The sequence below is a fragment of the Salminus brasiliensis genome, chromosome 1 (assembly GCF_030463535.1).
Source record: "Salminus brasiliensis chromosome 1, fSalBra1.hap2, whole genome shotgun sequence".
NCBI lineage: Eukaryota > Metazoa > Chordata > Actinopteri > Characiformes > Bryconidae > Salminus > Salminus brasiliensis.
Window position 1 is genome coordinate 83,996,962 of NC_132878.1, and position 26,317 is coordinate 84,023,278.

The 26,317-nt window shown below is 39.8% G+C and overlaps 2 protein-coding genes across 5 annotated transcripts; one reads left to right on the forward strand and one right to left on the reverse strand.

The window, feature by feature from the left end:
* Positions 1 to 1,342: 1,342 nt before the first annotated feature.
* On the forward strand, positions 1,343 to 22,026 carry mak (male germ cell-associated kinase). Of its 4 annotated transcripts, none has more exons than XM_072691315.1 (15): positions 1,343 to 1,437; positions 5,610 to 5,934; positions 8,290 to 8,344; positions 9,519 to 9,640; positions 9,799 to 9,878; positions 12,233 to 12,365; positions 13,162 to 13,333; positions 13,621 to 13,788; positions 14,498 to 14,746; positions 15,774 to 15,946; positions 16,038 to 16,180; positions 17,376 to 17,498; positions 17,999 to 18,073; positions 19,129 to 19,248; positions 20,933 to 22,026. In XM_072691315.1, the coding sequence occupies exons 2-15, from the start codon at positions 5,834 to 5,836 to the stop codon at positions 21,091 to 21,093; spliced, it is 1,875 nt and encodes a 624-aa protein (XP_072547416.1). In that variant the 5' UTR covers positions 1,343 to 1,437; positions 5,610 to 5,833; the 3' UTR covers positions 21,094 to 22,026. The 4 variants fall into 4 exon arrangements, with proteins under 4 accessions (XP_072547416.1, XP_072547408.1, XP_072547423.1 ...); XM_072691307.1 differs by lacking the exon at positions 9,799 to 9,878 and adding an exon at positions 10,295 to 10,377; XM_072691322.1 differs by lacking the exons at positions 9,799 to 9,878; positions 17,999 to 18,073 and adding an exon at positions 10,295 to 10,377 and having other exon boundaries at positions 20,933 to 22,025.
* Positions 22,027 to 22,090: 64 nt separating this feature from the next.
* On the reverse strand, positions 22,091 to 25,780 carry tmem14ca (transmembrane protein 14Ca). Its single transcript, XM_072691346.1, has 5 exons — positions 25,705 to 25,780; positions 25,211 to 25,295; positions 23,836 to 23,937; positions 22,548 to 22,635; positions 22,091 to 22,305 (listed from the first exon to the last, which is right to left on the reverse strand). The coding sequence occupies exons 2-5, from the start codon at positions 25,284 to 25,286 to the stop codon at positions 22,245 to 22,247; spliced, it is 327 nt and encodes a 108-aa protein (XP_072547447.1). The 5' UTR covers positions 25,287 to 25,295; positions 25,705 to 25,780; the 3' UTR covers positions 22,091 to 22,244.
* Between the last annotated feature and the right edge of the window lie 537 nt (positions 25,781 to 26,317).

The window sequence follows — 26,317 nt, forward strand, 5'->3', positions numbered from 1 at the left end:
TTTAAATATACTCTCAGTCAATTTTTTCTTTACTGTAAGAAAGAAATATTACTGCTTATTTATTATTTTTATACTATATATGGTATAAAACAAATAATATATATATATATATATATATATATATATATACATACTGTATATTACTATAGACTATATATTACTGTATGAATAAATAATATAAAGACAGTAATCAGTAATAAAAAATCACTAGATTACAAAATATTTGTTTTCTTCATAAACTAAATTTTATTATATATGAATTTTTAGGTTCATGCACTTTACTCTAAGCAATTCCATCCCATACTACACATATTTAAACTTAAACTGTATTAGCAAAGAATACTAAATTACTTATTTTCATGAGAATATCGAAATTACAAAATTAACTACTTAACCTTTTTTAAATTGGCCATTATAATAAACAAAGCTAATCATTGTGTTCAGTGTATCTCTGATGAGCACATGAGAAGTGAACCGAAGTCATACTCACTGTTTTAGTTTAAAGAGGTTTACTAGCACTAATACCACACTTAACCAGATTAACTCCTGGCTTCCTAAGGGCTGAATATGGGAAGTGTAAAGAGGAGGCTGCTCATCAACGTGAACCTACCAGAAGACTGTTTCCCAGGCTGGACAGCGAGCTTGGGTGCAGGGACAGCGCCACCTTTCGGTGATAGTGTGAACCGGCAGGCTGTTGTCTTACCTCGTGTTCTACAGTAGTTGTTGCTCTGATGCTCTGGTAATTATTTAGCTATTTGAACAGTTCATACAATTAGGATATCGCAATGTCCTTTCTTGCTTAGCTAGTTACAAAACAATAACAGTTATTGCTGTATTTAATTTTGGAATTACATTGTATTACATTTATTTATTACTATCATTTATTGCTAATTCCTACAGTTTTTATATTATTAAGTATTTATAATATTAATATATATATATATTTATATTTTATATATTTTATATTTTACTTAGATTTACGTAGATATACCAATATTATATTATATTATATTATATTATTAATTAAAAAAAAAAAAACACAAAACGTTTAGAGGGGACACTTTAGTCAAACCGATGGAATCGTTTTTTTTTTCTAAATTAAGGGAAAGATTTATTAAATTCAATATACATTTTAAGTCTATAAATAAATAAATATATCACCGTTGGTTGATTAGGGTGTGCTTCCGTATGTGTACCTACATGTTTGCTTGTGTTTATTGGGCGTAGCGTTGGCTACCAGCGCTCCCTTAGGACTACAAATCCCACAAACCCGCGCGTCTCCGTCTGAGCGGTGCTGATTGGCGCTCTGCTGTGGAGTCCCCGTTGCCAAGGAGAATGTCACACGCCTTATCGGGCCAGAGCTCAACTTTATCTCCCTCGCAGCTCCACTATCTTCAGGTCCAGACAACGGAAAAGGGCGGCGCGGTGTAGAAACGGGTAAGTTTTTAAAACAGGGGGAATGGGTGAAGCCTAACAGCATTTTGAGCACGAGAACGAGCCCAGCTGTCACATCTATAGCTGTCAACGAGACACCTAATGCGATTAGCTAGCAATCTATCGCTAGCCTAGCTTTCTGCCATGGATCGATATCTTCATTAAGCACTTTCAAACAGTAGACACAGCCTTTCACTGTGACTTATTTAACATTGCTGGACGTTTAGGAGACTAACAATAGCCTAAAAGACAGGTGCACCCAGTCATTTAATTGTAACTAGCTCAGTTCATACCGGCGACTTTATGGGTTTTGCTGCAGCACATCCTATTTTAGTTGAATATTATTCATTTGTCTGTAATAGAAAGTGCATGAGGTGCAAGTATCACATGTACTGTAACGCCAGTAAGCTGTGTGCCCATGTGATTTACACGTCTGTGTTTGCTTCTTCATCGACCTTGAGAAGCCTGTTAATCCCTGGCACATTTCACTAATTCCTACTAAACCCCTTTCCAGCTGATTACTCTACGCCAAAGCTCAGGCAGTGGAGAGTAACAAGCACTAATGCATAGAACAAAAACAGTGTGTTTGACTCTCCTCATTTTGTGTATGAGGATTCAGATTATATTGTGGTGTGTATGAGGATTCAGATTATATTGTGGTGTGTATGAGGATTCAGATTATATTGTGATGTGTATGTGGATTCAGATTATATTATGGTGTGTATGAGGATTCAGATTATATCGTGATGTGTATGAGGATTCAGATTATATTGTGATGTGTATGAGGATTCAGATTATATTGTGATGTGTATGAGGATTCAGATTATATTGTGGTGTGTATGAGGATTCAGATTATATTGTGGTGTGTATGAGGATTCAGATTATATTGTGATGTGTATGTGGATTCAGATTATATTATGGTGTGTATGAGGATTCAGATTATATCGTGATGTGTATGAGGATTCAGATTATATTGTGATGTGTATGAGGATTCAGATTATATTGTGATGTGTATGAGGATTCAGATTATATTGTGGTGTGTATGAGGATTCAGATTATATTGTGGTGTGTATGAGGATTCAGATTATATTGTGATGTGTATGTGGATTCAGATTATATTATGGTGTGTATGAGGATTCAGATTATATTGTGATGTGTATGAGGATTCAGATTATATTGTGGTGTGTATGAGGATTCAGATTAAATTGTGATGTGTATAAAGATTCAGATTATACTGTGGTGTGTATGTGGATTCAGATTATATTATGGTGTGCATGAGGATTCAGATTATATTGTGGTGTGTATGAGGATTCAGATTATATTGTGATGTGTATGTGGATTCAGATTATATTATGGTGTGTATGAGGATTCAGATTATATTGTGATGTGTATGAGGATTCAGATTATATTGTGGTGTGTATGAGGATTCAGATTAAATTGTGATGTGTATAAAGATTCAGATTATACTGTGGTGTGTATGTGGATTCAGATTATATTATGGTGTGCATGAGGATTCAGATTATATTATACAGTGAATTAGGATTCAGATGATGTGGTGTGTATGAGGATTCAGATTATATTATGGTGTGTATGAGGATTCAGATTATATTATGCAGTGAATTAGGATTCAGTTTATATTGTGGTGTGTATGAGGATTCAGATTATACCGTGCTGTGAATTAGGATTCAGATTATATTATGGTGTGTATGAGGATTCAGATTATACTGTGCAGTGAATTAGGATTCAGATTATATTGTGGTGTGTATGAGGATTCAGATTATACTGTGCAGTGAATTAGGATTCAGATTATATTGTGGTGTGTATGAGGATTCAGATTATACCGTGCTGTGAATTAGGATTCAGATTATATTGTGGTGTGTATGAGGATTCAGATTATACTGTGCAGTGAATTAGGATTCAGATTATATTGTGGTGTGTATGAGGATTCAGATTATACTGTGCAGTGAATTAGGATTCAGATTATATTGTGGTGTGTATGAGGATTGAGATTATGTTGTGCACATCACTGGTTAGTCATTATATACACAATTGAAGTTCTTTTTATCTAAATGCAGTGTGTAGGCTGTATTGCCTAAAGCTTTAATTGAATTAGAGCAATTTGTTTTGTCCCAATTAATAATGAGACTGTCTAAGCTTCCTTTTTATAGTTAGCCTTAACCAGTATTTCCTAAGCCATGTCCTGGGGTAGCCTGTGTGCTTTGCCATCACGCTTATTATAAGCTCATGAAGGGCTTCTTAATGGACTGAGTGACACCAATTTTGGGGGCAAGGCCCTAGGAGGGAAACTAGTCTAGACTGAATGTGATCTCCTTCATAGTCTAGTCCTGTCAGATTTGTTTACTTTAAAATTGCATGAGGGGAGACTGAGCAGCTTATTAGTCAAAATAACATACAGTGCAGACCTGTCATGTTCAAGTGCAGTGAGGTATAATCAATTATCAAGGCCCTTCCTAGAGTTTCCTCTGAGTTTAACCCCCTACACTTTACTCTGTCTTGAAATCCTATTGACGGGAAGTCTAGAGGACAGAGTGTGATTCTAGACCCAAAAGCATTACGCTGATGTAAGATCCTATTTACTTTCTCAGTGTGAGCTTAATCGCCTGGCCTGGCTTAGTCATTCCCCCTCAGGACGTGGCTCTGTACCTGGAGGATAAAACACGGATGATGATGATGTCATGGGGAAAATTATACCACCATAGGTATCACATTGAAAGGGAGATGCTATGCTAATTTTGCTAACACCAGACTGTCGCCAATCTACTCTTCGTACAAAATGTGATGTTTTCAAATCTTGAAATATTTAAGCCACAACTGGAACGCTGTTCAGCTGCCAAGATATTTATTATAATGTTTTCAGACTAAAGTAAGTCATACCGTGTTCTAAACCCAATCAGTTTGTTTGCACAAAACAAATGAAGACCTGCATTCTGGACTAAAGATGCGATTGGTAATAGTCTAGGTCTAAGATAAGTGTTTGTTAGTCTAGTTAGTCTCCTATTGTAGACTAAAGAAGTGCTGGTCAGTTATTATTCTCGTCTTGGCTAAACGACTGCTACTGGACATCTGATGAGATTATTTGCCAAACTATTCCTTTAAGGCACTTACAGGTCAGGTATAGCAATGGTGAGTGTACTGTGGTCCAAAGCTGGCAAAGCAGTAGCTGACACATGTGCCATTTGTAATGGGTTTTGAACTCTGGGCTACTTGTGGCTCACATGCAAAATGCCATGTATATTTGCATAGCATTTTTACTTTGGGTTAAAACCGGCCCAACTGTGTCCCGCTGTGACCTAAACTTGGATGGAGCCATTGCTGCTGTGACACAGTGGGATGTGGGCTGAATGAATCTGGATTGTGTTGCCCATGACATCACCTGAACGTCTTGACTCCTCAACCTTGATGGTTCTTGTCTTTGTCCTTATTGGTTGCCTAGTTGGTATATGAAGTGAATTTGTTTGTGGTTCTTTCTCAGAAAAGATGAGATCAGTCCCATCAAACAAATTCAAGCAAGACAGGTGCTGAACATCAGTGTAGGACATTACACTATTATTACTATATGGGCAAGTGTTGGGACACCCAACTTTTTGCTTCTTTAAAATCAAGGGTATTGAAATAGAGTTTATCCTGCTTTTGTTGGAGTAACTGTCTCTACTGTCCAGAGAAGAAGGCTTTCAACTAGATCCTGGAGCGTTGCTGTTAGGATTCGATTGCATTTACTGACAAGAGTGTTAGTAACATCAGGATGTTTGATGATCATAACCCAACCTCATTCACGACTCCCAACTCATCCCAAAAGTATTGGATGAAGCACCGTCCATCATTCCAGAGATTCCACAGTTCCACTGCTCCACAGCTCAGCGCTGGGGGGCTCTAAACCCCTCTAGCCCATGCCTGACATTAGGCATGGTGCCAATCCGTTCATGTTTATCTGCTTCAGAGAGTCATATTCTATTGGCAGTACTTCTCTACAGAGACTACACAAGCTGTATTGTGCATTTGCACATCTGTGTCATCAATAGATGCAACTTAAAATGTCTAAATGCATTCATTAGAAGTGGTGTCCACAAACATTTGGGATCAGAGCAGATCTTTTTTACTGCCAGTGTAGCTCTGTCAATAATGTTGGTTCTCTTTTGGTTCCTTCATGTTTACAGATTCCTCTACTTGATGCGTCCTGGTCTTTTACAATTGATTGCAAACTGAAGGATGGCCCATGCAACATAGTGGTCACCACATCCAAGAGTCCAAGCGTGCTATGGTAGTGTGTGTGTAGCCGTGTGTGAATGTGAGTGAGCCACATTCCTGGGCTGGTGAGGCTGGAGGTCAGTTGCACTCTTTTTTGTGTGAGAGGAGAAGGGAGCTGCATGATTCTTCGAGGATGAACCGCTACACCACTCTAAAGCAGCTGGGGGACGGCACTTACGGCAGCGTGCTGATGGGCAAGAGCAACGAGTCCGGGGAGCTGGTGGCCATCAAAAGGTATGACGAAAGGTGGAAGCTAGATATTTGCATGTGCTCAGTTTCAGTAATGTGTATAGCACATGACTGTGTGTTTCCCCAGCTCTTAGACACTAGAGCAGATTATCAGGTAATTACCAAGGCCTATTATGTCAGGTGTGTTGGTGCTGTAGATGCACATGTGCACCGTGTGAGGTTCTTAAGCATGACTAAGGTACTTACTGTACATTGTCCTGAATGGTACTGCAAAATCTGCAAAAATGATTGGACCAGTAGAAATGGTTCCCCTAAAGTTCCTTGTATGAAAATCTTGTTAGATTAACCTTGTTCTTGTCCTATAAAGTTACTATTTACACAAGGTGTTGTACAGTACGCTATATGGACAAAAGTATTGGGACACCTGCTCATTCGCTGTCTCTTCTAAAATCAAGGGTATTCAAAAAGAGTTTATCCTTCTTTTGTTGCAGTAACTGTTTCTAAAGAAGGCTTTCTACTTAATTCTGGAGCATTGCTGTGAGGATTTGATTGCATTCAGTGCCAAGATTGTTAATGAGGTCAGGATGTTGGATGATCACCACCCAACTTTATCCCTGAGTCCCCAACTCCTTCTGCTTTATACCACTCTAGACCACGCCTGGCCTTACGCACGGTGCCAATAGGTTCATGTTTATCTGCTTCAGAGAGTCCTATTCTATCAATGGTACTTCTCTATGGAGACTAGATAAGATGTGTGTGCATTTGCACATCTGTTGTGTTAGCCATGGGTGCAACTTAAAGTAGCTGAATGCAATTCTTAGAAGGGGTGTCCGCAAACATTCAGACATAGAGTGTATGTTTTGTTTCTAGTTTGATGGATTACCCTCGTCTGAGCTGATATCAGTCATCTGTTTTAGAGTTCTCAGTACAATTCTAACAAGAGCTGTTGTTAAGGAAGCACCAACGCCAACAGAAAAGTGTGTCAAGCCCATTGCATGAGGGGATGTCCACCCCAAACACAAACATTCCACTGACCTAAATTATCCACATTATCCACCCTGATCGAGATACCTCTGTGTGGTCTGCAGTACTGTGCCCTAGCCCTAAGAGGATCATAACAAACCCTGTTTGCCCAGGGTTGATCTCAGCTCCGGCTAGGCCACTCCACTTTACAAGTCTGCTCTTTCAGCAGGGGCAAGTAAGCTGAATTATGAATGGTCCAGCGAGACGCTGTTGTAGCTGTCCAAGAATGGATGGTTACCATGCAAAACGATACTCCAGTGACGGTGAAAGGAGTGAAAGTGCATAGGCTTGTGTTGCCTCGGTGTCCGATCAACAAACGTGCAATATCGACACATCGTGCCTTGGGTTACATAATTCTTCATGCGCTTGCAAGCAGACTGAGGTGCCTGCCTGGATTAGGTTTCATGTGCCACCCTGCTCGCCAACTGCTGTGCTGAGCCGTGCTGTACATAGCAACGAAGCATTACAATGGGGCTCAGACACTTTTTTAAGTGTTCCTAGTGAGGCTGGTTCTAGTATAAAATGTTCCGGGTTGGTCAGCTGCTCTTCAGCTGCTCTTCAACTTCACAGCTGTTACTTAATAATAAAGCAGTTCGTCTTTATTCTGTGTATTTATTTTATTTAACCATTTCCAATAATACTAAGCATTTTATACTACTTATTTTTTCCCCATAGCAACTTAGCAACTATAGAACCCTAGGGATATTACTCAGTAATTAATTGTAACGGAGAAACTATTTGAAATTGATTGGACACCATATCTTGTCCCACATTGTTCTATTTTAGGGCCTGTGAAATTTATCTTCATTATGGCCATAATGTGGTTATGAGAGTGAAGAACTGCACCTTCATTGGTACATTTCTTTAGCTATTTTCTTTGTTTCTTACTGAGATACACTATATGAACCATAAGTATTGGGACACCTACAGGAGCTTTTATGACATTCTGATATAAATCCGAATAAACAGTTTAGTCTGAGATCTGCTATGCCTGATGATGGAAATGTGCTTATCTGTGGTTCCTACCCATTGATCAAAACAATCAAAGCTCATACTGTCAAAATGCAAAACCATATGTAAAAAAAAACTAGACTTTGTTCTACAGTCTAATCTTAACCTTACAATGTTACCATGTATCCATATGGAACACTAATTTCCCTCACCATTCATGCTAAATTAGGGATGTTTAATAGCATAGGCTGACACAAAATTTAAATATTAGCATAATGTTATTTGCCTAATGCTAATTGGTGGATGTTCGTTTTCATTTTTGTTAGCAATGTTACCCAACAGGTTGTGCTTTGTTGTCACTTATGAAACCTTGGAGATCAGGCCATTGTTTAGATTCTGTGTAACCTCTGCTTATGTGTCTCACAGAATGAAGAGGAAGTTCTACTCCTGGGAGGAGTGCATGAACCTGAGAGAGGTGAAGGTAAGAACTACAGCTAGAATTGCCCTCCATTGTCCATCTTCGTAGGTTATGATGTGCTGTTTGGATTCCTGTTCCACCAGTGTTCTTTATTGTCTCTCGTATTCACTGTGAATATACACTGATCAGCCATTAACACCACCTCCTTGTTTCTACACCCATTTTATCAGCTCCTCTTACCAAATAGGAGCACTTTATAGTTCTAGAGTTACAGACTGTAGTGCATCTGTTTCTCTGCATACTGTTGACCCCCTTTCAGTCTGTTCGTCAATGCTCAGGACCCCAAAGGACCACCGCAGAGCAGGTGTTATTTGGGTGGTAGGTCATTCTCAGCACTGCAGTGAACCTGACATGGTGGTGGCGTGTGTTGTGCCAGTATGAGTGGATCAGACACAGCAGTGCTGCTGGAGTCTTTAAACACTGTGTCCACTCACTATTCACTTATTAGACACTTCTACCTAGTTGGTCCACTTCTACCTAGATGTAAAGTTTGTGTTGGTCATCCTCTAGTCCTTCATGAGTGGTCACAGGATTCTGCTCACAGAACACTGTTGGCTGGATATTTCTGGTTGGTGGACTATTCTCAATCCAGCAGCGATACTGAGGTGTTTAAAAACTCCAGCAGCACTGCTGTGTCTGATTCACTCATACCAGCACAAGACACGCTAACACACCACCACCACGTCAGTGTCACAGCAGTGCTGAGAGTGACCACCACTCATATAACACTATTTAACTTTCTGTTGTATAGACTATTACTAGTATGCTTTCATGCACATGCACATGTGTTAGCCATCCTCAAGTCAAAGTCAAGTCAAGTCCAATTACCAGTTTCTGACCACAGAGCCACCATTGGCTGGATATTTTTGGGCTGTACTGAAGAATATCTTTGTCCAAAGCAAATCCAAGACTATGACTTACCAAGAATCTTAAGTCTGAAGGAGGGCGAGACAAAGTCTAGACCAGATGAGTTCAAACGTGAACCACCACCATCCAAATAATACCTGCTCTGTGGTGGTAGAGTAACACACTGTAGTAATAGAAGTTAACCTATATGGAAAGTGGAGCTGATATAATGGACAATGAGTGTAGAAACCAGGAGGTGATGGTAATGTTATGACTGAGTAATGTATGTGGTATATTTTAAATGAAATGTGATGTGTGTGTGTGTTTTCAGTCACTGAAGAAGCTGAATCATGCCAATGTGGTGAAACTGAAGGAAGTCATCAGAGAAAACGACCACTTGTACTTCGTCTTTGAGTACATGAAAGAGAATCTCTACCAGCTAATGAAAGACAGGTATGAGGTGGTTCTTTTGGTGGAGATCTGTCTTTTAGGTTTTGTACCTCCACTGTAAATATAAAAATAGATTTCCTGGGTCTGCATGTTAGAATTATCATAGACTATCTATCTCAGAATGGATTATTTGACAGTTGTGTCGGTTCTCTTGTCTCCAGAAACAAGTTGTTCCCCGAGTCAGTCATCAGGAACATAACCTTTCAGATATTGCAGGGACTATCATTTATTCATAAGCATGGTAGGTTAACTGTCTCAGGACTGTGATATTCGTGTTTAACAAAGCAGAACCGCTGAATGGGAGCCAAGTATCAGCCTCTACTGATTGACTAAGCCTTCAGCGGGTCTGGCACACTTCCTCGGCGGCTCAGCTGTTCTCATCATCTCTTTAGTGACAGGATGTGCGAGTGTCTCAGGTGTGCCCAAGATACACCATTAACACTGGACTGAATACACCGAACTAAGAAGATTAACCCCATTGCTAAACTCATTTTCTGTCCATTGACAGTCCATTAACACCAGCATTACACACAACACCTCAGACTCTCTCGCACAACCTGTGGGTGAAATGTTTTGGGGTTTCTCTTTCTGTCCTTATTCTCTCCTTCTCTTTCTCTTTTCTGCTCTCCTGTTGTGCATGAAAATCTCTGTCATCAGGGAAAACAAGATGTTCACTGAAAATGAGATAAGGAACATCATGTTTCAAGTGCTCTCTGGTTTGGCTTTTGTGCACAAGCATGGTAAGATTTATCTGTTTGTTCTTTCCTTTGGTTTGCTCTATTTTTCTACCTCCAGGCTTTCCATGTTCTGTAGGAGCTACATATACTCTTCCCCTGATTAAGAGAGCCAACATTCCCACCATGTAAAAGACAGTTTTTTGCTAATTAAAAAGCCTATTAAGCACATAAACTTACTAGCCACTTTATTAGAAACACCTATTTAACTTTCTGTTGTACAGACTACTAGTATGCTTCCATGCACATGCACATGTGTTAGCTATCCTCAAGTCCTTCTTCAGTTACCAGTTTCTGACCACAGAGCCTCTGTTGGCTGGATATTTCCGGGCTTTAGTGAAGAATATCTTTGTCCAAAGCAAAACCAAGACCATGACTTACCAAGACTGAGACTCTTAAGTGTGAAGGAGAGCGAGACTAAGTCAAGAGCAGATGAGTTTAAACGAGAACCAAGATCGCAAGATCAAACTTTAACCCCTTAAACAACCTATGACCCACCGGTAGGTCAAATGTGTTATTGCAAACTTCTATTACCAAATAGTAGCCACAACGGTTTGTACAGTTACTGATTAATAGGCCTTAGTGTGTACTAAGTCTTGATATGTTAAAAGGTAAACTAGTCATTATCTGCTTTCAGTCCGAACTGTTTTGCAAAGCTATACCTCTCCAGATTCACTCGGGACAATTGCATGCAGTTAATTGCAATTAAATATATTTAATTTACATCCTGTGTCAACAAGTTTGAGACTGCCCTTCTGGCTGACTTCCACTGGTTTTGATGTTAAGAACAATTTTTAAACCATAACGACATACACACATGGCTATTTTCTGATCCAGCTGACTAAATATATAAAATATAAACAGACACAGTGATTTGGGGTTAATTTGTTTTAACATGAGTTATTGCATGCTGGTGACAGTCCCAGGATCCAAATGTTTATAACACACTTCTACACCTTAAGAAAAAGTCAGCTCATTTACATTGTTCTCAGTGTAGGTATGAAATAATATAGCTGGGATTGCAAGGGGTTAAAGAAACAAAATACGAATAAAGTAGGAGAGTAGAGGACTTTGGGTTGGAGTTCAAGTGGCTTCTTCTGCTTTGTGGTAGGAGCCAGTCCCCCCCTCTGATCAGTGGAGCCAGAAATGATAGATGACACAGTTAAAAAGGAGGTGGCAGCGTGATGGAGAGCTGCGCAGACTTGTCGTAGACACGATATAAACAAGGTTGAGATGGAATTTAAAGGACGTTAGATTAGGGAGGAGGGGCTTCAGGCATGTTCCTTTTCCCAATTTTTACTTCTTACCTAACTCCACTTGGTCCTGGCTGAGACCAAAGACTAAATTTGGCAAGACCAAGATAAGTACTAGAGTCCAGGATAGAACAAGAGAACTACTCTAAACCTAGCAGTGTTGCTGATGTGTGGAGAGCTTCAGCAGCACTGTTGTGACTGATACACAGATACCGTAGCCACACTCATTTACATTGACTTTGAGGAATGGAGTAGAACGTTTTTAATTGTACCTATCTATAAATATAAATAGATAGATCTCATACAGCGACCTCATGTTTAAGGTATGTGTTTCTAATTAAGTGGAAGGACTAGATCAGCTTAAACAGTCTCTAATGTAAATAAAACATTTGGGGGGATGAAATACAAGCTTTGAACCAGTTGGCATTGCATGTTTGGCTCCTGAGAGCACCGCTTTTAATACCTTTGTGTTACTGAATTCACTTTGAGCTCTGCACTTTGATCGTGGATGGCAAAAGCTTCCTAGCCACACTGAATGCTACTTAGTTTATCAGGACTATGTCATGGTTGTTGGTATATATTCCTTGTGCATTGTTCTGTTTCTGCAGGGTTTTTCCACCGGGATATGAAACCAGAGAATCTGCTGTGCATGGGTCCTGAACTTGTGAAAATAGCAGACTTTGGTCTGGCCAGAGAGATTCGCTCCCGGCCCCCCTACACAGACTATGTCTCAACACGATGGTGAGAGACTTTCTTCTTAAGGGGACCCAAAAAAGGCAGTGACTGGACTAAATATTTCCCGCATGCTCTTGGCTGTTTTATACCAGCATATCTCCCTGAGTTTGTTTAAGGTCTTACAGACCTCATTTGACCTCCACGCTTTCCCTGAACTGTCCTTTTTTCATCCGCATTCCACAATGTGCAAAGTTTATCTTCTTATAAGACACTTTATCTTTTTATAGCCATTCCCTGTCTTGTTTCACTTTAAGGAACTCATGGTTGCTGAATGTTAGCTGAAGGTTTGGAGAATCAAAGCTTGGAAATTTGATTCAGCTGACAGTTTCTAATCAAAGCTGGTGTTAATCAAGGTCTGAGAATTTGTCAAAATAATTCAGCTTTTGAAACATAATTTGTGCCAAGTGATCCACTTACTTATTGTCTTTAAAAGTGTTCTGTGAAAAGTAAGCTAGATTTTAGGAGAAGAACTGATATCTAAAAACTCTGGCTCTGGTGATTGCCATTTATCATCAGTCATGACAGAAGTACAATAAATTTATGGACAAAATGACATTTGAAGAAATCTCTCAGCAATATTACTATATTCAGGAAATTAGATGGCAGTGTTGTTCTGGGTAGATTCTACAACTTACTCCAAGGACATATGGTCTTGGAGTATCTTGCAGTTCTTGTGTCAGTACAGACAAGTTGTAGCCAAATCTTGTGTATCCTACTGACTATAGGTCGTAACCTTATTTACTTTGCCTTTACTGTGACTGGAACAGTATTGACACTTAGCACCCTTTTGTGGTGTGTTCAGGTATCGAGCTCCAGAAGTCCTTCTGAGGTCATCCATGTACAGCTCACCCATCGACATGTGGGCAGTGGGCTGTATCATGGCAGAGCTCTACACCTTACGACCTCTTTTCCCTGGCAACAGCGAAGTTGATGAGATCTTCAAAATCTGCCAGGTTCTTGGTACAGTCAAGAAGGTAAGTTAACTAGTCGATCAAACTCTAATGTGGTAGAAAACACAGAAGAGATGATTTATGAACTGGAGTTTGTATGGGAGCTGGTAAATTAATGTAGTGATGTAACACCTTCTGCCACACTCATAGCTGCTTCTGTTTCCAGACGTTTGCAGTAATGTAAAATAGTGTGTTGGTCTAGAGGAAATTACCCTAATTTCCTTGCAATATAGAGTCCATCTCATTATGGAATAGTAATAACTCATTATTATGGTGAAGTTCTCTAACATTTACTTTTTATGGACCTGCAGACAGACTGGCCAGAGGGCTATCAGCTGGCTGCGGCAATGAACTTCCGCTTCCCTCAGTGTGTGCCCACGCCTCTGAAGACCCTCATCCCCAATGCAAGCAATGAGGCACTAACGCTGATGAAAGATCTTCTGCAGTGGGACCCCAAGAAGAGGCCAACAGCTGTGCAGGTTTGTTCACCCATGCTGGAGAGGCATGTTTCAATGAGATCCATAGTGTTTAGTGTCTGAAAGTGTTTAGTAAGATTAAGTTGATTAAATTAAAAACAAAAAATGTTAAATAAATTAAAAACAATGAATGAATTTTTTAAGACATTTTCAGTTGAATGGAAGATTGTAAATGTATTTTATTAAGGTATTGAAAATGGTCTTCTATTTAAATGAACAAAACTTTGTAGACAATGTTATTACCTATGCTTTTGCCATCTTTTTAGGAAACCACAGTTACCAATTCTCGGTTTGATGAATTCAGATTCATCAAACAGAAATTTTCCAAAATTATTTAGCAACTTTACTGCTTTACTGTTTATACCTAACGCAGTATTTTTACAACATTTTACACATGTTGGGGGGTTAAAAATGCAGACATGCTGTTGTTTCTAACTTAGTTGTATTGTTTTATGAGATCACAAGCTCTCTCGCTAGTATATATTTAGAGTTGTAAATAATCAAGGCATGAAATGTGTGTACTACGAAACCCCCTGGTTGAAATAAAATAACATTTCAACCCCTAAAACCTTGTTTCTTTTACTTTAAGTGCAATTATGCTGGTAAAACACACTGTAACGTCTGGCTATGCCCTCTACTAGTAACCCAAAACTTTATTGAGATAGCATGCTGAGGAGGCTTGTTAAAATCTGTCTATATTTGATTTTTTCAGGCACTGAGGTACCCCTACTTCCAAGTGGGCCAGGTGCTGGGCCCTCGCACACAGACTCCTGACCTCCGCAAGCCACAGGTGAAACCAGTTCAGCCCACTGAGCCCAAACCTGAGCTGCAGTCTGCCTCAGAACCAGCATTGCGGTCTCAGGCCAAGGCCCAAGGGAGAAGCTTTCATCAGCCACTGCAACAGATCCCCCTGCCTCAGGCAGAACGCCAAGCTGAGCCTCTACCACTTAACACACAGAAGGTGAGGGATTTTGACCTGAATGGTCAGGAATAGCTAATGTATTAATGCATATTAATAATCTAATTATGTTTAACCCCAATGGGAAAATGCATCAATATCATTTGGGTAATGACTTTAATATTAAATCATTTTCCTTTTGTAGAATTTGGGTTCTCTGGGTAAACTTAAGGCATAGTTACACATTAAATATGCCATGGAACGCATTTATTGTGTATTTTAAGTTGTTCTTCAATGAAAATGAAAAGGCTCAAATAAGCTGTATATTATAGCACAGTTTTAACCCTGTAATAAAAACACTGTACTTATTCTCAAGTCTTTTTGGATAGTATTGCTGTCCTTTCAACATGTCCACTCAGAGCGATATGTTGTTAGCAAGCTGAAGAGAGCTTTTAGCCTTGCCTAGCACTTGCCTGGTTTGGATTTCTCTCATCTTACTGATAAAACTAAGCCTGTACTTTCCCTAGTCAGGTGAGGTAGTCCAGTTTGTTTTCGAGAGAGCAGGCGATTGACAAAGGAGATGGTAATTGACTAGCATTAGCGTTTAGTCTATGGCAAATCTCATGTTGCTTTTACGCCATTTGCTTTGTTTTGTGCCAAGTTTGAGTTTGTCCCTTTCTGTGGACACAGGCACATGGTAATGAAGCCTGGTTCTTGCAACCTGTATTCCCATAACTAGCAGAGTCAGGTGGTGATGTGTTTCTCTTCAGTATCAACAACACTATATTCTCCTGAAGTCGCCATTGCGCTTTACCATTTCACCAACTTTAACTAACAATTTAGCTAGTGGGCAGGGTGAAGGTATATTTGGCAGAGCATAAATATAATAAATCAAGACTTTTACAAAACCGTTTTCCAGCTCTCTTTTGGTCATGCTGTATTTTCTTTTGAATAAGGATACGTGTGTTTGAAATCACATTATTCAGCTATGTCAAGGAAAACAGTTTGACATTCTAGGACACCTTTAAATAACTTTATCTCTGAGTCATTCTTGTATAACCCCACCAAATATGTAATTGTATTCTTGAAGAGGTCTGTGGGAAATGAGAACAGCTTGTCTGGACTGAAGAGTGGCCGGAGACGCTGGGGGCAGACCAAGCCCACAGACAGTTGGGACGAATCGGATCACTCAGACACTGCTGCTTCCACCTCCAAGAAACCCAGCATGGGCACAGAAGAGGACAAAACCAACAAGGAGTTCATGTAAAGTTGTCTCGAAAACACACAGATTTCTTTATATTAAACAGATATATATATATATATTTCTTCTCATTTTTTTCTTTCTTATTTTTAGGCCAAAGGAACATAAACCTCTTTATACGTTTAGCACTGTGACAAAGCTACCAAGCAACATCAAAATGAACCAGCCTGACTCCAATCTCCAGAATTCCTCTTCAGCCAGACAGCATTACCTGCGCCAGTCGAGATACCTGCCAGGCAAGTTTATTTATTTGATTCTTTTTATTTAAAGAAGTAGTGTCAGCATATCTGTCATATTGCTGCATGAGAGTAAAATGTTTAGGCATCTACATGGACAGACTACATAGGTGTGCTTAACCACTGCTTAATCACTCATTCCATTGTACACTAGACATACCTTCAAATACTGGTTACATTTTTGGCTTAATGTACAGTGGATTGAGTGGTAAGCACAGCAGAATCTGCTAGAAACCTCTAGCTCCATTGTACATTGAGCTGCCAGTTTATTAGGCACTCCTTCACATACAATCTTGTTGACTTTTTGTCTGTTTGTCAGCTTAAGCATCACCCAAATGTTTTGATTCAGGGGGTTTTCTGAGAATGGTGTGAAAAACAATAAAAACACAGATTGCTGATAGCTGGTAAATAGTGAATCATGCAAGCAAATATGCCGCAACCCGAAATTTACTTCCAAAATTAACACTATTGTGCACCACCGAGTGCCACCTCAGAAGTCGCATTAAGTCTTGAGTGGCCTACAGCAGCCAGAGACCATGTTGGGTGATGCTGTTAGCAAGAAACAAGAAAGAACATTGAGCTGCAGGAGCATAAAAACATTAATTAATTAATTAACATCTGGTTGGAAGTAAATCCAAAGGAAAGGTCAAACCAGGACTATAATCAAGACCCTGAAGCAGGTTACATTTCTTTAGCGGCCTCAAAAAGGTGCATTATATGTTGAGCTCTCAACCACAGTTGAGAGGGAGTCAAGATTGTAGGCAAATCAGTTACAGTTGGTTATCTCAGTGGTCAAACACTGAGATACACATCTACCAACTTGAGGATCTTCACACAATTATCCTAGAAGAATGAGTGTTTGGTGTAAAGACTTAAGAACCATTCACTCAAATATCCATTGGAAAGACACTCTTCATTTTCAAGAGCATTTTGTCATGTACAGGTTCCAGATCTCAGACCTTGCAGCCATCTAATTTGCAGCATTCCCATCCGTGTTCGTTGTCCCATACCCATGATGATTCTGAAAGCCCAAAGGAGGCAGAAGGTGCTACTAGATAGGGGTGGCTAATACACCGTCAGCTCTGTGTAAATAATGCCACATGTAGTGTTATTGAACGATCATGTAATTTCCCATGTAGTTCATGTAACAGTATCAGGTCAGTAAAGCTTTAATCAATTCTGTCATGAATTTCAGGCTTGATTAGTAAGAGCACACCATCAGCTGGGGAGAAGGAGTCTCAGAGAGAGAACACGTCAAACCAACCCAACAAACCACTTGCTCCTCTTGGACTCGCACCAGTTACCCGAGTCAGTCCAGGTAAGCTTACGTATCAAAGGGGTAGTGTGTTATCCAGCAGCTGTCAGAATACCCAGACTGTGTTACTAACATAGTAATGAACTGGGTTTCCTGACTGACTGCTAATTTCTGACACTTCTCAGGCACAATCGACTCTTATAAATGCTTCTAAGTGGTTCAACCATTATTGCAACCAAGTCTTCCATTATTAATGGGCCATGTGCTCAGCACTCAATATAAAACCACAGTGCGGATCCTTTCTTTCGTTATTCAGAGGATCTGGCTAGTGTTGTGCCGGTATCAAATAGCCCTCAGATTGCTGTCCAAAGAGACACCCCATCACTAGCACAAGGTTCAGATAGATTCGCACGTCTCTGCTCCTTCATAGTCTTCTTGACCTTCACATGCTGCTGTCTGTGTGTATAGTGGCACTTTGCTTCTGAGCTTGGTTGTTTTCTTTTGCTGTAATATTTCCATCATTTCTCCCTGCATGCTTTCCTCGCCTCTCACATTAACCCCAGAAGCAGAAGAGAGCAGCACTAAAGCCTCAGATAAGCCCAGAGAAAGGATACTAGAGAAAATTGAACAGCCCAAAGGTACACGCAACACTGGCGTCCTGACAATGTTGTTGTGTTATGCAACTTCGCCACTGGAGATTGTGTTGTGTGCCACAGCTGGGCAGAACAAAAACAACCTGTGTCTCAATTGACCTATCCATGCTCCTCTCATAAATGTGTTGTTTTGTGGTAACTGTTGCTGGGTTTAACTAGCTTTACAGAACGTTGGCAAAAAAGTCTGTTTAATCTGTTGAGATACTGTCATGTGAAAAATGTATTTCCAAAAAATAATTTATAGAAATGTAATTTTGTGGTGAGGTAAAATAAAATGATACAATTTCCAAAAAAAGATCCAAAAGGTTCCAAAAAGAAGGTTGTAGATGCATGTGGATGGGAATGGATTCCAAAAGATCTCACAACAATTAGAACAATTAGAAATTGTTGTAATTCTACCATTCTACCATCCGCAAAAAAAACATAAAAAAACAAGTGAAACGACTGCCGACATGGCCAGGTCAGACTGTTCTAGCAAGACTAAGAGCAGACCACAGAGTCCCACAGAAGGACCTACACTGGACGTGAAGGTAGCTCCTGCCACAGTTCCTTTCAAAGTGCAGCATCTATTAATCAGTAAGAGACTGTACAAGTCTGATTTTCATGGTAGATGTGGCACAAGGGCATGACTAAAGTTTGCCTGATAACTCCTGAGAAGAGACCAGGATGTCCAGAACAATGTGCTTTGGACAGATGAATCCAAAGTCTATCTCAATGTTAGGATACTAATAGGAGTAGGAATAAACAATACACCAAGTGTCCAATGTTAGCATATTGTAGCAATGTTAGCATATTGCTTACAACCTGTCTACTTTTGATTAGCAACATAGTATAGCATTTAACCCATAGTTGGGATTTTTGCCAACCTTTTATAAACCAGTTCCTACAAAAGAACATGTTTGTAAGCAGGACATGGATAGGTCAGTTATCACATGAGTTGAGCTAAAACTGAAATTTTTAAAAGTGTTCTCCATTTGTGCTGGAGAACAATGTGTGGGGCAAACTAATCAGGTATCACTCTGTACTTTTTTGACTCTCAGGAAACTTTGTCAGCACCACATACAATCTGTCTGGAGGTTATATCCCGTCTTTCCAGAAGAAGGAGGTTGGGTCGGTTGGCCAGAGGATCCAGCTTGCACCAATTGGAAATCAGCATGCTCGTATGTATTAGGACTAACTCATTAGTACATGCACTGTTTCTGTTACATTCAACCATCTTTTTCATTATTCACTTCACTGAGCCACAACTTCATCCTTTCCTACTAAATTTGACACTCAATCAGAATTACATATTTTTCATGAGGAACGGAATCTATTCCCTGTTGAGATTTGCACTGAGCACCATTACTGCACTATTTATTATTTAATTTCAGCATAGCATGTAATGTTCATTAAAAACGGGAATAGTCCATAGTTTTAAAGCCCGAGGACTTGGCTATGACTCAGGAGTCAAGTTTATTTAGAACTGATGCCTGCCTTTTGTCCTTGAGCAAGGCACTTAACTTCAGGTTGCTCCAGGGGCATACCTGCCTGCAGCCCGTGGTTAACATAAGCAGCTTAAGACAAAAGCGTCCGCCAAAAACCAAAACAGGCCCTGTTTGTTAAAGCAGATTTTACTGGAGGGTATCAGGCCTTTGTTTTCCTCTGTTTCTTTCCCTTCCATTCTTCTTCATCTTCACACTTGCTTTTCCATGTTTCCTTTCTTCTTAGTCGATCTTTCTACCTCTGCCGAATCTAAAACTGGCAAAACAAAACCTTCAAAGCCAAAGCCTGCTGCTTCCACTTCACTGAATGAGAGTACTGAAGGTAAAGCCTGAGGCTTTGCTGTTCATGTAGATGAAAAAAAGCCATCTAGGTCATGTCTGAGTAGATACTAGAATCATCTGTTCTGTAGTGGGGCCCAACCGATAGTACTGGTTGATATCAGCAGATAGCTCTATGTATTGCTACGTTTGTAGGCACCATTGCCTCACAGTCAATAAGTGATGGACTAGTTAGTCTTCTCAACTGTGGTACTCAGTTCTGGTTGTGGAGTTCCCCCCACTCCCAATTTCTAATGTACCTAATGTACTAATTAGAACATGCCCTTCCTGTGGTGACCTGGGTGTGTTAGACCAGGGCAAACTGTACACCAGTTCTACACTACGCCCAGATGTTTGTGGACACCCCTTCTACTGAATGCATTCAGCTACATTACATTTGTTGTCCCTGTAGAAAAAGTATTGCCAATAGAATAGGACTCTCTGGAGCAGATCATCATGAACCTATTGGCACCATGTTGGAGGACTAGAAGAGTATATCCCAGGACATTGAGCTGTGGAGCAGCGGAACTGTTCTCTGGAATGATGGTGCTCCATCCAGTACTTTTGGGATGAATTGGGGAGTTAGGGATGAGGTCACTGAATGCAATCCAATCCTCACAGCAATGATACAAAATCTAGTAGAAAGCCTTCCCTAGACAGTAGAGACAGTTACTCCAACAAAAGCAGGATAAACTCTTTTTTAACCTTTATTTCGGTAGAAACAATGAGTAAGCAGGTGTCCCAATACTTTTGTCCATGTAGTGTATTTTCGAAGGGGCCGGTGTGGCTGCAGGTTTTTATTCCAACCAAGTGGGAGCTCACCTCATATAACTGGTCAGTTGTTTGGAGACCAACTTATTAAACAGGTGAAATCAGGAGCGCTTCTAGATCAGACTGTGAGAACATCTGTGATCGAATATTGCAGTCCGATAATTGATGATGTAAAACTTATATTGGTACATATAGAATTTTCAGCTTCTTTAAGCCGTGAGGTGTGCATTGTTAAATGTGACTAATGTTCTGACTCAACACTGCTCTTTAGATTTCGACGGGTGGAAGAGGAGAGCAGAAAGATCCCAGGTCAAAGGACAAAGTTACTCAGCCTTGGGGAAAAACTCCGGGAACCTGCTCCCTCGTGCGGCTCCCGTCCAACCTGTCCACGGTCGAGTGGACTGGGCAGCGAAATACGGAAGCCATCGGTAGCACATCTTGAAATTAGCTCGAGTGGTTTGGAGGTACCTGTGCGGACTGAAGCCGGGCCTTGTTACAGCTCTGCTAATTACGGAGTAAAATCTGATGCCGCTGAGAAGCTGCTAAATCACTGTGCAAGTTTCTTAGTGGGACATGTGGGATGTTCTCACCATGACACCATGATATCCAGTTGAAATGTCATTCCCACAGGTTCATTATTGAAATGTGCTTTAATTATACAGTGGGCTAGAGTCCTACGGGCTCTGCTACTGCTAACATCACTGACCCCTTCATCCGTCGATGGATGTGTCTGTGGTTAGATTAACAGTTTTAGGCTTTTATAGTCCAAAGCCCTGTGATTGGTAAAGTTTATAGCCATGAAAGTTTCAAATGTTAACATTTCTGAAGGTTAGGACAAAACGGTTTTAAAGTTTTTGTATTTATTACCTTTCACTTTTTTGCTACGTATGACTTGGTTTTTGTAGAAAATGGTTCATATGTTTTTTTTGTATTAATCACCCAAGATGGAGGATGAACATTGGCACTTTTGGTTTTTTCACCCATTGAGTGCAAACAAGCTCATTTCAGAATGGCTAAACAGATCAGTTTCAACCATCCTGGGAAATTATGCGCATTCGAATCCATTCGAATGTCAGTACAGTCCATGTCACTGTGTACAGATACACTTTTAATGCCACTGAACCATCATAGATTCAGCTATATTGTGTTTCATAGGAGTGTTAACCAAATAACAGTCTGTTTCCTTTCACAAAGGTCTATATTCAACCAACACTGAATCTAGATTTGTGTCATAACTGGATGTATAGATACGTGGATAATCAAACTGACTGGTTTGTAGCTAAAATCAATAAACAGTGACAGTTTTGTAAGTCTTTTTAAAGCATGATGTGTACATTGTGGGTTGAATGGGAATGTACTGTATGAATGCAGCTGCACTGTAAAAGAACATAGTACCTCCGGCAGTGAGATACAAAACTCATGCTTGTTTTTTTTATTGTTTATTTCAGGCTTTTTTTTTTTAAAGAATGAGATGCACAACAATGTTTCACTGATAATGACAAAGTAACCATAAAGAATAGAATTTTACCATCAGTAAACAGTGAGTCAAGTTCAGTTAAGTTCAGTGTTTTTGTGGCACCAGTTCATGATGATTTTTGTGGCTTCTGAAGAACTCCAATGCCAAGCTTTGCCAACATCAGGATACTGGAACAGGAACAACATTACCATTTATTGCCAGGCACAAATCAAAATGTCTAAAGGTCTAACGTATTAGGGCATTGTGTCTATTGTTGGAACAGTATGAGAAAGCACTGTCAATAAATGGGCAGCAAAAAAACAATGACACCTGAGAATTAGATCAGAGTTTACTGAGACACAGTAATAGCAAATATGCATAGTGTATACTTTAGTATAGAGGGTATTTCTGAAGTGTGCGGAGGACGTACCTTGCTCCAGCCACTATACCCGCAGGCATAATCTTCCGAGAGTTGTAAAATCTCACCCCCATGATAGCAGCAAGAGTTCCCGAGGTGGCTGGCCAACACACACACACAGAAACGTACAGACAGTTACACACACAAAATAGACGTCTTACGAATACACTTTGTCTGGAAAACAGTAGTCTAGTTCGAGCTAGTGCAATCCTGAGCTGTGTCTGAAACTCTGCCCTATTCGCTACACAGTGCACTACTTCTGGACTTCTGCCATTTTGGAGAGTCTGACAATCTTGCAATGCACTGTAATATATAGCGTACACACAATGTGTACTAAATGCTAACCATTGTTTAGTCTGAAGATTCATGTGCAGCTTGACATCGACATTCAGACTGTTTGTGCGACACACTCCCTCACAGCAGTGAGGTCACACACATAACGACATGTCCAAAATGGTTCACTACCTTGTCGAATTCTGTTTCTTGCAACCGTGCTCCACACAGTGATCAGGGGTTTCGCATGTAGGGGATTGTGAATAGGGCACAGTTTCGGACACAGCTGTGGTCTCAACGCCCCCCTGTCCACCTGATGCACTTCTCTGCTATTTCTATTTTTATATGCTGGGATGTTGTGTGTGCTGTGTGTAAGAGAATGGTTTATGAGAAGGGGTGTCGCAATATGTCATATGTTATAATATGCTGTGATGCCAAACCGTGTGCAGTGCACATCACAGAGTAACGTCACCTACATTCCTTTAATTACACTACCTACTGTGATAGTCCACTTAATCCAGCATTAATCCAGCGCCAGGCCGCTCACCTCTCAGCCCATGTCATTACGAGTTTGTACAATGATATGGACTCTGTTCAGACTGTCCTACTACCTACTGCTCCCGTATTGATTGTGCCTGAATATATTGAAAGTCATATGTGACCAACATGAATTTCTCCACTATGACAATGATACCTGGATAATGTACTGCTCTGACCAAATTGTCCAGTGGTCAGCCAGAGGATCCATTTTGGATCAGTTTTAACTTCAGGAGGGTTTAGCTACTGACATAACTGCATGGTGGACATGTGACCTTATGGTAGAGCAAAGGTACATGAAGGTAATTTGGCAAACTTGATAATATGAGGAGTACAAGACATTATACAGTATACCCCAGAACTAACGTCGAACATATTTGTGACAAGTATCCATGGTTTGTGTTAAGATATAGCGCAGGTTATTCAGCATCACTTAATAGGGTTAAACATTACCCTACATAAAACTAACACATTATCTCAAAACACCAACCTAAGGAAACCCAGATGTTTTTAGAGTCTTGCGATATCTGGTAAGCCCCAAAACCGGCCAGACCACCAAAGAGCAGCCCGGCAGCCAAGGAGGGGACGCTGCCTGTAGAAAGAGAGGACACACAGGTGGCTACAAATAGTACTCAATAGTAATCAATAAACACATCAGAGGTGTGCTAGTACTTAATAGTGCTTAGTTAGTACATCAGAAGTGTGCATGTACTTAACAGTAATCGATGAATCGATGTGCTTATATTTATTATTTTTCCTAAAAGTGTGCTAGTACTCAATAAAAACATCATGTGTGCTAGTACTCAGAAAGTACTCAATAAATATATCAGAAGTGTGCAAGTACTCCAAAGTACTCCATACATATATCAGAAGTGTGCTAGTACTCCAAAGTACTCAATAAATATCAGAAGTGTGCTAGTACTCCAAAGTACTCAATAAATATATCAGAAGTGTGCTAGTACTCCAAAGTACTCAATAAATATATCAGAAGTGTGCTAGTACTCCAAAGTACTCAATAAATATCAGAAGTGTGCTAGTACTCGAAGGTACTCAATAAATATATCAGAAGTGTGCTAGTACTCCAAAGTACTCAATAAATATCAGAAGTGTGCTAGTACTCGAAGGTACTCAATAAATATATCAGAAGTGTGCTAGTACTCGAAGGTACTCAATACATATATCAGAAGTGTGCTAGTACTCGAAGGTACTCAATAAATATATCAGAAGTGTGCTAGTACTCGAAGATACTCAATAAATATATCAGAAGTGTGCTAGTACTCGAAGATACTCAATAAATATATCAGAAGTGTGCTAGTACTCGAAGATACTCAATAAATATATCAGAAGTGTGCTAGTACTCGAAGATACTCAATAAATATATCAGAAGTGTGCTAGTACTCGAAGATACTCAATACATATATCAGAAGTGTGCTAGTACTCGAAGATACTCAATAAATATATCAGAAGTGTGCTAGTACTCGAAGATACTCAATAAATATATCAGAAGTGTGCTAGTACTCGAAGATACTCAATACATATTTCAGAAGTGTGCTAGTACTCGAAGATACTCAATAAATATATCAGAAGTGTGCTAGTACTCGAAGATACTCAATAAATATTTCAGAAGTGTGCTAGTACTCGAAGATACTCAATAAATATATCAGAAGTGTGCTAGTACTCGAAGATACTCAATAAATATATCAGAAGAGTGCTCCAACCGCAAAACTGCAGAAAGTTCTAACTCGAGGTGCCACCACACATTAAACCCCATCCTCTTTACAGTGCTTCAGTCTAATCTACTCTACTCTACAGTCCAGTCTCCTACTGTAAATACAGGGCTGCACTGGTTCATAATCAGAGCTTACCTGCTTTGACATAACCCATCACACCTCCTGACGCAACCAGGGCTGCGTACCCAAATCCAGCCCAGTCTACAGTCATGGTGACGGCCTAAAATTGGAAATATGAATATCAGTCAATCAATCAATCAATCAATCAATCAATCAAACAGTGCAATGTCACTACAAACATAAACAGACCCGCTGAAAAAAGCCGAATATGACAGTAACCGCAGTTGCATTCATGACAGTTAGCTGAAACAGTTATGGGACGTCCTGAGAAGCCCCCCACTGTTATCTGCCATCCCCCCTCGTGTGAACAGTGAAGGGTAGATAAACCCCAGTTATCTAACTTAGCTGAGCTGATGTTAGCTAGCCCTACGGCCGCGCAGCTCAGCCAGGGACACAGTCCGGGCCGAAACACCGCTCTGACAGCTCATCTAACCTGCGCTTCAGCAGCGGAATTAAAGAAAGCTCAGTTTATGTGCGATGGATGAAGGAAATGAGCTCAGTGAACTTACTTGCGCTCAAACGCAGCTTTCAGCACAGACGTCCTTACACGCTGCTCTAGTCAGGAAGCGCCGATCTCAACAACCAATGAAACCTCACGAACACAATGACGTCTGTCACAGGTGAATGATGGGAAGTGGAGTTTTTTTCTACGTTAATTCTCCAGGAAGTAAAACATTACATTTATTAAATAATATATAAACCATAACAATTCCATATATTTATTTATTATGGGATATATATATATATATATATATATATATATATATATATATATATATATATATATATATATAAACAGCAATGCGTATGGTGCAATAATGACATATCTACCATATATCATTATATGTTAGTATTATTATTATTATTACTACTACTACTACTACTACTATTATTTTATATTGTAAATGTCATGCAAAAACCTTGAATCTCCAAAGTAGTAATTCTACATCAGGAGTAAAACCTTTCTTAAGTCATTTTGGAAGGTTTTCTATTGGTCCATTTATTGTAAAATTATGATTTAAGAACAACTGTCAGATTCAGATTATGTAATAAATAAATCATAAACAATACATTAATTAAGTAAACATTTAAACTTAAACTAGAAAAGCAGTATTATGCAAA